Here is a 10,962-nt window from a genome sequence, read left to right on the forward strand (position 1 = left end):
TTCTGCCCCGTCTTTGCATTAAAGTAGTTGTTCCACCTTTACTACGCCTGCTTTCCTTTCACACATTAAGTAATGTCTATTCTCACAGAAGGTAGGGTGAATTTTTCCATTATGAAAATAAGCACAGTTCATATTTTCTGTTCCAGTTCCAGAAAGCTTCAACCTGTGAATAGAAAAGGTAGAATGAGCTCCTTTGAAAGCTAAATAAACAATCAGCAATCAAACTCTGGGTCTGGGGTTCTCTGATGGCTCAGATGGTAAAGAACCTGCTTGCAATGGATGAGACCCAGGTTCGATCTCTGGGTTGGGAAGATGTCCTGGAGAAGGAAATGGCAACCCATTCCAGTATTCTTGCCTGGAGAATTCCACAAACAGAGGAGCCTGGCGGACTACAGTCCATGGGGTCGCAAAGAGTCAGTCACAAATGAGCGACTAACACTCAGTCAAACTCTGTGTGAAGTAGTCTGTTGCACAAAGTGAAGATAAGAAGTATGAGGGGAAAATATAAAAAGCAACATTCAGATCTTTGAGGAACTCCCAGCCTGCTTTGGAGTATAAAGTATGCACATGTGAATAACACAATGGCAATTTAATATACCTTAAGATTAAGTAGAAGTGAACAGTAGGTACAATAAGAGTCCAGAGGAAAAGATGGATGGGGATCTGAAATGATGAGAAAGGCTTTACTTTCTCACCTTTTCATGGAATATCATGCTTTAGTTCTGTTTTGAAAGAAGGGCAGAATTTAGATTGAGAGAAGCCCTATCGGACAAGTACCTACACAGGGTGGAAATGAGCTCAAGGAAAAGTAAGTCGATTAGTTATTTTTGAAATGAGGATTTATGTTACAGGGTAACAGATATAAGACTGCATTATAATTGCTTGTTCTCTTGTCTATATTTCCTGTTACACTGCTATAACAAGAGGACAAAGAATGGATATTTATTAATTCATTTGCCAATATCTGTGGGATACCTAGGTGGCTCAGTGGTAAAGAATCTCCCCTGCCAATGCAGAAGACTCAGGACGCTCAGGTTCAATCCCTGGGTCAGGAAGATCCCCGGCAGGAGGAAATGGCAACCCACTCCAGTATTCTTGCCTGGGGAATCCCAAGGACAGAGGAGCCTGATGGGCTACAGTCCATAAGGTCGCAAAGAGTCGGACACAACTGAGTTAGTACAAGCACAAGCACGAGCATGGGATACCTGCTACATGCCAAACTTGTTCATGTGCTGCTAATAGAGGGATAAACAAAACATAAGGTCTTTTCTACTGGAAACTTACATTGTACTGAGGGAATGTTGGTAAGAAGCCAACAAATAAAAAGAAAATCTCAGAGACTGGTAAAAGTAATAATGGAACAGTGTGATGTGATAGACTTGAGTGGATGCGGTGGAGGGAGGCTAGTTTAATTTGGTAATTAAAGATGGTCTCATTGAGAAAATGATGTTTAAACAGACTTGAGTGACAAGAGGGAGCCTGCCACGGAGGAGGGGATTCTAGAAGGAAATAGCAGGTACAAAACCCTAAGACCACAAAACATGTTTAATTTTTTGAAAGAACAGAGGGGTCACCAGTGTGCCTGAACTATTGTGAAAAGTCAGCAAGCGATAAATGTAAAGTTCAGATCGATGAAGAAGCTTGATTGTACCCCTAGTACTCTTGAGTTCTGTCCATAATAAAAATTTAATAAGTATCTGTTGAATGAATTAATTAAAAATTAAGTAATGATCTAATTATGCAAGTTTGGGTTGTCAATTTACATTTTAAATGGAGAGACATTGCACAATGTGAACAAAGGTGACTGGAGATTAGAAAATCATAATTTTTTCAGATATAAATTTATTTTAGTTGGAGGTTAATTACTTTACAATATTGTATTGGTTTTGCCATACTCAGTGTAATTGATCCTTTTGCCTGGATTGTCTGTAGAAGGTTAGAGCCTTTTGACATAGACTTTAGAATCCTCTTGTAATTGATAATGTGCCTGATTTTTGGATACCTCTGAGGTAGAAAGTAAAAGTCGTTCAGTCATGTCTGGCTCTTTGAGACCCCATGGACTGTATAGTCCATGGAATCTCTAGGGCCAGAATACTGGAGTGGGTAGCCTTTCCCTTCTTCAGAGGATCTTCCCAACCCAAGGACTGAACCCAGGTTTCCCACATTGCAGGTGGATTCTTTACCAGCTGAGTCACAAGGGAAGCCCAAGAATACTGGAGTGGGTAGCCTATCCCTTCTCCAGAGGATCTTCCCAATTCAGGAGTCAAACCAGAGCCCCCCACATTGCAGGTGGATTCTTTATGAACTGAGCTATCAGGGAAGCCCCCTAAGGTAGAAGACAAGGGAAAATGATACTGAAAAGTCAAAAAAAGACTCAAAGTAAGATGTTCCAACTATAAATTATAAGGATGAAAATTTTGTTCTCAAAATATGTGAAGAGAATCAGATCATGCTACAAAAAAACCCCAAAACCAAACCAAACACACATGTAAAATGTTCAATGGTAAAGTTAAGGGTAGAAACAAGTGGGAAAAAAAGTATCAGGAATAGGGGTGGATTACAACTTAGATGAAAAGCAGAGAATGGGAGACTCGGAAAATAGAATCTAATTGCAAGCACTCTCTTGTTAGGATTAGGGAGTAAGTAACTCAGTCATCACCTTTGTAACACATAGTACAACACAGAGCCACTTCCCAGCTTTTAAGTAACTTGTACTCAAGAGCAGAGAGGATCTCAGGAATGAAAATCCCTAGTTGTGCCTTGTGTTCTGAGTGTCCAATGACTTACACAGTTTCGGAAGGAACTGAGCCATCTTCCCACCTCCAGACGTCACTGGATTTCTGGCGGGACAATCCAATCCAACGAATTAATCCAGTCCTGCTATTGAGATATTGCTATTGCAAACACAAATAATTATAATGGTCAGAGTGTTTCTACAGTTCTTATAATGGTATAAAGGAAAAACTTCATGATAAGACTCTGGACAAAACAATGGATTATATGTCTATATTAATGCTAACTGATTATATCTGATATTTAGAATTATACCAAGTTTACTTGTTTTAGCATGAAAATACTTGAAGGATAGGGAAAAACTGTAAACCAGATAGATAATATTCTAATAATCCTATATGTTTATGTTCCATCAATTGAAGGTTAGAATCCCAAATAAAGTACCACATATGAGAAGGAAAATGAAAAATACATTGTTGGTAAAATTCTATATTCCCTAGAATTAAGCTCTGCTTGCTTTGGTTTCATTGCTTAGCTTGTCTACAAAATCTTCGTATAGAAATATCAATTTTTTTTAGTTGACTGGATAAAAGAGATGTCTTTCTCAAAAGGATTTACAAATAACATACATCTACAATTTTTTACTTTGAAATTATCTCTATTTACTGTACTATATGGGTTTCCCTGGTGGCACAGTGGTAAACAATCCACCAGCAATGCAGGAGACAGGGGTTTGATCCCTGGGTTGGGAAGATCCCCCCGAGAAGGAAACAGCAACCCATCTAGTATTCTTGCCTGGGAAATTCCATAGACAGGAGCCTGGCAGGCGACAGTCCATGGGGTCTCAAAGAGTCAGACATGACATAGTGACTAAATGCAGTAATAGTTATTTATTTTGTTCATTGCCTGTTGCTCCAACTGGAATAAAGTTCCATGAAGCTAAGAATTTTTGTAGGTTTTATTAACACACAGGTTCAAGTCCTGGAACGTGTTGAATTAATGGATGGATCAATCAATCAATCAATCTATGGGTAGCAAAATTAGAAGAAAGTCAAATGTTCATGTGCTCGCATACCTCCCAGGAAAAAATAGATGAGAACATGCTCTTGGCAAATAAAAATGGCTTGAGCATCTTGGCAGGAACATGAAGCACAAGATGGCATTCCATGAGAGAGATTTCATGAGAGTCACTTATTTCTTAAATGTGAGCTACTTGTCATGTGTCAATTAAATTTTTTTTCTTTAAAATACATCCACATTATATACTTCACTATAGAATTGACAGATAGATTCTACCTGAAGTTCTGCCCAAAATTCAACTATTTTTTATTCTTCCAAAATTACATTACTTCTTTTAATTGTACATCTTCAACATATTGGCCTATAGCAATAAGACTTGAGAAGACATGTTTAGTCCCTAATTAACCTTCTTGTAATAGAATTGAGATTTTAAGGCACTCTCTTATTTTGTCTGATTTGAAAGAAATTAGTTTATCTGAGTATCTTCTCTATGAGGCTGAGCCCACAAGAAGAGCAAATATGTGGTACAGCAGGTTAGAATAACAGGACATACAAATGAGCATGAATGTCACTGGGTTAATTTCCTCTTTTCTGGTCAGTTACTGGTTAAGCAAGGCTTCAGGACTCAATGCGCTCCCTAGGCTTTCTCGAGCATCTACCCCAAAACCAGAATCTGTCTGTTTTACTATTTCATGACTTTCACCAACTCTTCTGACATTAACAGGGGGCTAACCCTGATCACCTTTCTCTGGAGAAAATTAACTTAGGGCTATAGCTAATAAGTCTCCTGGACATGAGAGGAATATTTCCAATCAAAACCCCTCTGTTAGCATTATAGCTTGTTTGGCAGGTATATCCAGACTCTTGCAGCTACGCATATGATTATTTACATCCTTCCGACTGTGAGAGGCATGGAAAGCCTAAAACATAGAGCCTTTTAAAGAGTTAAAAGTTATTAGAGTAGTGCTAGGCATAGGATTTCGTTATTGGGCCAATGCTTGTTGCTAAGTTCCCATATCTCTTATCCACTGTGGACCTGGCAGTGCGTTCGTTAACATAGTTGGAAAGTAAGAAAAACAAGTGTAGCCTTGAAATTAACCACATCAGACTTTTGAGCTAATTGGTTCTTTCTTGTAACTCACTGCACCTTTGTTTCATGAGAATGTAACTCTGTTTAATACTTTTTGAGGCTGACATAGATTAGAAATATAAGAAAAAACATTTTAAGGGAAAATAAGTTTTCTGGTTGAGAAGCCTTTATCAAAAGAGGGTCATAAAATGTTCACAGGCCTCCAAGGCCAGAAGATAATGTACACAATATTGTTTATGGGAAAGGTTTGTGGAAAAATCCTGGTTTCGATAAAGACAAAACAGATGTAATGTCTGGGCTGACTCTGTATGACTTTGCATCTTTTATTTCCCTCTATGTATAAGACAAGGTATAAAAGTACCTTTTAAAAATAAAGCTATTGGGCCTCGCTTGAAGAAGCTTGGTCACCCTGTGTTTTTCTTTTTTCTCTTTTTTTCTCTCTTACTTTCTTTTTCAGGCTGATCCCTTGGAGCATAGAGGCTCCCTGCATTCACTCATCTGCCCAGGTTTCTAAGACCTGAACGGGAAGACGTTCTGCGTCTTCACTGCCTCGGGAGACCGGGAAGGCACCTGTGGCCTCCGTGAACAGGGCAAACTTCTTGTTTCGAAGTTTTATTGACTTTCTATGTAAAGCAAGGAATATCAGCCTCTTTCTCTCCTCTATTTTGTTATCTACAATATTCTTTCTTTATCTCTCTCTAAATCATCCGCCGACGCCGTTTTTCCTTCAGGTTCCCCTGGATCCTGTGGGGGCTGGACCCCAGCAGTCCTATAGAAAATGACTTGCCACTGGAGAAGGAAATGGCAACCCACTCCAGTGTTCTTGCCTGGAGAATCCCAGGGATGGGGGAGCCTGGTGGGCTGCCCTCTATGGGTTGCATGGAGTCGGACATGACTGAAGTGACTTAGCAGCAGAGAATGGAAACCTGCCCTGTGGGTTTTGGAACCAGACTTCCTGAGCTCAAATCATAAAAGCCCTTTTATGTGGGAACGTGGGAAATTGAGCAATTACTTTATTTCCTTGTGCATTAATCTCATCACTGTAAAATGAAGAGAAAAACAAAACAAAACCAAACAAAAACAAAACCAAAAAAATCCTTGTAGAACTGTTGTAAAGTTTGAATTAATAAATGCTTTGAATCAAAATTAAAAAACAAAAAGAAAATGACTTGCCTAAATATTTGAATTCTATTGAATCTTGGTCTGCATAGAACCCAAATCCTGATCTATTCCAATTTACATTTGATTTCATTTTAATATGCAAAAATGTGAATAATTACTATATTCAAATTGTGGGATAAATACAATAAACAATTTCTGCCATTTAAAAGATATGTGCTTTCATGTATATGTAATGGCTGAGTTCTTTCACTGTTCACCTAAAACTACACAACGTTGTTTATGGGTTATACCTCAATACAAAATAAAAAGATTAAAAATATGCATATACATATATATATACACATATGTAAGCGTCTCTTGATTGAGGTGAAAGAGGAGAGTGAAAAAGCTGGTTTAAAACTCATCATTCAAAAAATGAGTATCATGGCATCCAGTCTCATCACTTCATGGCATATAGATGGGGAAATGATAGAAACAGTGAAAGACTATTTTCTTGGGCTCTAAAATCACTGTGGATGGTGACTGCAGCCATGAAATCAAAAGACACTTCCTCCTTGGAAGAAGAGCTATGACAAACCTAGACAGCTTGTTAGAAAGCAGACATTAGTTTTCTGACAAAGGTCCACCTAGTCAAAGCTATGGTTTTTCCAGTAGTAGTGTATGGCTGTGAGAGTTGGACCATAAAGAAAACTGAGTACCAAAGAACTGACGCTTTTGAACTGTGGTGTTGGAGAAGACTCTTGAGTCCCTTCTGCAAGGATATCAAACTAGTCAATCCTAAAGGAAATCAACCCTGCATATTCATTGGAAGGACTGATGCCGAAGCTGAAACTCCAATATTTTGACCATCTGATGCCAGGAGCTGACTCATTGGAAAAGACCCTGATGCTGGGAAGGATTGAAGGCAGGAGGAGAAGGTGTAATAGAGGATGAGATGGTTGGATGTCATCACTGGCTCGATGGACATGAATTTGAGAAAGCTATGGGAGATGGTGAAGGATAGGGAAGTCTGGCCTGCTGCAGTCCATGGGGTCGCAAAGAATCGGACTGTCCAAGCAATTGAACAACAATGTTTGGACAAACTGTTATTGGGTAGAAGGGAAACTCCAAGTCTTGGCTCCTGGCTTGCGCCCAAGATTTACAAATAGGGAGAGTCCAGTAGTGAATGTGAATGTATTCTGCTTGGAAAGAGCTTTTGTTAGAAGTGGTCAAAGAGGGAACTGTGGAAGAAGAGAAATGTTTTAAAGTGTTTTCAACCATGTCAATCCCAGTCTCCCAATTCCTCCCACCACCTCCTTTCCCACCTTGGTATCCATACATTTGTTCTCTACATCTGTGTCTCTATTTCTGTTTTTCAGATAAGATCAGCGATACCATTTTTCTAGATTCTACATAGCACAGGGAACTCTACTCAATGCACTGTAATGACCTGAATGGGAAAGAAATCCAAAAGGGAGGCAATACATGCATACATAGAGCTGATTCATTTTGCTGTGCAGTAGAAACTAACACACTATTGTAAATCAAAGCAACTGTACTCCAATAAAATTTAATTTAAATTATTAATTTAAATTAATAAAACTATGTCTGGGAGAATCTGTGAAAAGACAGAATTTGCACCATGGTTCATTCAAAAAGTCAACAACTTAGCAAAAACTGAGAAGGCATGTTATGTTGGGATAACACTGATATTTATATTTCACAATCATATTGAGTTTCTTTATACTTCCAGATTCTTTTTTGAATTCATAAATAGAGTTAAGGAAACTAAGAAATTATCTTAACTTTTGTTGCAGAGATAATACCAGAACTCAAAGTTTCATTAGTTCTATTTAAATACTTTCTACTCTCAAAGGTTGTAATTTTTACCGAGCTTGAAAAACTTCTCAGAGGAGAAAAAACTGGACAACATAGACATGTGAAAAAAAGAAAAATGCTGAAGATTTGTCTCTTTTGAGATTTATCTCCTTATCACTCCCAAGATATTTGACATAGAAACATCCTTACCAGGATGCTCTTGCTGGTGATCTTCACAAGAGTAGCATTTACGTCAATACAGTACTTCTTACTCTCTTCCCATGTCAGGTTGTGCTTGAAGAATCCATAGCAACTGTCTCCATAGTATCGCCAGTGTGTGTCACATGGGTTGCACTTATGACCTTGAGGAGAAACCAAGCATAGGATCCCTTTCATTCTGAATTAAGTTTATTTTTTCCTCATCTTCATTGTTTCCTGCATATCTCAAGATTCTTCACAGATAGCATAAAAAAAAAAAAAAAAAAAAAACTCCAGAGTTAGGGGAGATGAAGAGGCTAACAAACCATACTTACTTTCCTTTTGTCCTGATAGTTGTATTAAATCTTGGCAGACCTTCTTTACTAACATTTTCAGAGTTCCTGAGAGATTTTCATTCTCGGCTTGTAGGTAGTTTTGCTGCATGACAGCTAGATGGAAACATTAGATAATCATTTGTAATTAGAATAAAAAGGGCGATGCAAAAATGTCCTCTCTATGAACTTTAAATTCAGTAGAGTTATCAATCTATGAAGTATTTACTGAATACATATAAGTAGTGTGTGTGTGCTCAGTCACCCAGTTGTGTCCAACTCTTTGCAAACGAATGGACTATAGGCCACTCAGTTCCTCTGTCCACGGAATTTTCTAGGCAAGAATACTGAAGTGGGTTGCCATTTCCTCCTCCAGGAGATATATGAGTAAATGAGTGCTGAAAAGTGATCAGGGTAAAATGGGTAAAGTAAAACAATAATAATAAAAAAAGAACACATTAAGTACTGTGCAGAATGGCAGCTGAGAGTTCTCCAAAAATAAAAAAAAAATTACAGAAAGAGAACTGTCAATACTTGAAGGAGATAATCTCAAGTAAGAACATGCCATGATCAAATTGTATGCCCAAAGTGGCTGTTTTGATTTTTCCTTGAACACAAACTTCTAAGTGCATTTCACAGAGGTGAATGACCTCTATTATTATGCTTCCATGTAATATCAGAATATTCATTCTTGTTGCACAGCCACATTGAAATCAATCAAAGGTGGTGAATGAAACATTCTAAAATATCTTATGGAAAAATAAACAGTATATGAACAATTATACATTATAAAGATTTGTTATTGTTTATTAGCTCAGTTATGTCTGACTCTTTTGAGATACCATGGACTGCAGCCCACTGGGCTCCTCTATCCATGGAATTTCTCAGGCACGGATACTGGAGCAAGTTGTAATTTTCTTCTCCAGGGGATCTTTCTGACCCAAGGATTGAATCTGAGTCTTCCACATTGTAGGCATCTTTACCATCTGAGCCATCAGAGAAGCCCAATTAATTTAATCTAAAGTTTAGTTTTAATCAGAAGTTAAAGGTCAGAATTCTCCCTTACTGAGAGTGTCCTGGCCCCTAAGCATAGGATGATTGGTGTGGTGACAAATATACAAATCGTGACAATTAGGCTTAGTGACATACACCAGGACACTTCGGTATGTCACATCATTAGGAAAAAGTCAATACTTACACATAAGCCCCAGAGCCACCAGCCCAACAACCATCCCCACGCATAAGACCAGCAGAGCCAAAGCCATCACACGCCACAAAGGGGAGGAAGCAGGTTCCACTGTGGGCATACAATAAAGATGTCAGAGGGCAGGCAGCATGGCATAGCTATGGGACAGCATCACCCCATCCCTGCCCTGTCAGCATTCTCCAAGTGACATAAACTGCTTCTTCGGTCCATCTTGCCTTTGCTCCCGTGGTGATCACCAACAGTAAACACAACCTGCTCCATTCCCACTCCCACCGGACTTCTCTCTGAGTCAGAATGTATCTAGCTGCTAAGGTCTTGTGTGTTTGTACTTCTCTTTGTTTTGTGCCCAACCATATAAACAACTGTGGTGATAAGGAGCAACTATAGAATCACACTCATTTGCTGACATCTTAGAAAATGAAATTTCTGAACATTCTCTTTGCTTATCCCCTAGATTTCTAGTCCCTCCACATTTAACTCTGTAAACCTTAATATAATGTGCCCTGCTTGTATCCTTTGTTGTTTATGTGAAGTGTGAAGTGTTAGTCACTCAGTTGTGTCCAACTTTAAAGATTATAGCCCACCAGGCTCTTCTGTCCATGGAATTCTCCAGGTAAGAATACTGGAGTGGGTTGCCAGGCCTTCCTCCAGGGGACCGTCCCAACCCAGGGGCTGAACCTGGATCTCCCACATTAAAGGCCAGACTTGACCAACTGAGTCAAGAGAAGACCTATGTTGTTTATATTCTAAGTAAATCTATCTAAGTTTATGCTGATACCACTTAAATGCTGTTGGGAAAAAGGGTCATTCAGGAAAAGAAAACAAAACTATACATGCTATCACTAGTAGAAAAAAGGACTCTAGGGTAGAACCATTTCAATAGTTCATTTGCAAGTTGCTGGCTCTGGGCGTTCTTACCTGAAGTCAGAGCTGGTTTTTGAGCTTTAATATTTAAGGTGACATATCCATCTTCATCCTGCATGGCTTTCCTTGGGCTGCAAGTGAGTTCAGTGTTCAATGGTTTCACAAAATTTGTCCACTCTGATGATCTCAGTGTCTACCCGCCTGTGATTCTCCTCTGTTTGCTAAGTTGGAGCCACATGAGCTGGGGCACATGTTTTTTTGTTTTTTGTTTCTTTCCAGGAAGCCCTTAGATAGCTGCTCAGAGATACATGAACCTTAAACACAAAAACACTAAAATAATAACTTGTGGTAAAGGAGTAGATATGGCATTTGTTTCCTGTTTCCTTAGCTTCCATTCTGAATCTTCCATCATGTATATCCTTTCCAAGAACAAAAGTTCATGCTTCATCTTAACCTCAGCAGAGTGCAAATCATGTTGTTTAAGCAGACTGACTTCTGATGAAAATTCATAAATAAAATATCATCTTATAAAGAGTTTATCTCTCTGTGATAAATGAGTCTGATATAATTTGATCTAAGAAGAGCTATATTTGATGTTC

At 38.7% G+C, this 10,962-nt stretch overlaps 1 protein-coding gene across 4 annotated transcripts; it reads right to left on the reverse strand.

Annotated features, from left to right (window-relative positions):
• Positions 1-18: 18 nt before the first annotated feature.
• Positions 19-10,623, reverse strand: CLEC1B (C-type lectin domain family 1 member B). Of its 4 annotated transcripts, none has more exons than XM_068969793.1 (6): positions 10,418-10,623; positions 9,491-9,589; positions 8,287-8,409; positions 7,973-8,124; positions 2,788-2,894; positions 19-163 (listed from the first exon to the last, which is right to left on the reverse strand). In XM_068969793.1, the coding sequence occupies exons 1-6, from the start codon at positions 10,479-10,481 to the stop codon at positions 19-21; spliced, it is 690 nt and encodes a 229-aa protein (XP_068825894.1). In that variant the 5' UTR covers positions 10,482-10,623. The 4 variants fall into 4 exon arrangements, with proteins under 4 accessions (XP_068825894.1, XP_068825895.1, XP_068825893.1 ...); XM_068969794.1 differs by having other exon boundaries at positions 2,788-2,840; positions 8,296-8,409; positions 10,418-10,621; XM_068969792.1 differs by having other exon boundaries at positions 8,296-8,409; positions 10,418-10,618.
• Positions 10,624-10,962: the final 339 nt, after the last annotated feature.

The sequence above is a fragment of the Capricornis sumatraensis genome, chromosome 4 (assembly GCF_032405125.1).
Source record: "Capricornis sumatraensis isolate serow.1 chromosome 4, serow.2, whole genome shotgun sequence".
Taxonomy (NCBI): domain Eukaryota; kingdom Metazoa; phylum Chordata; class Mammalia; order Artiodactyla; family Bovidae; genus Capricornis; species Capricornis sumatraensis.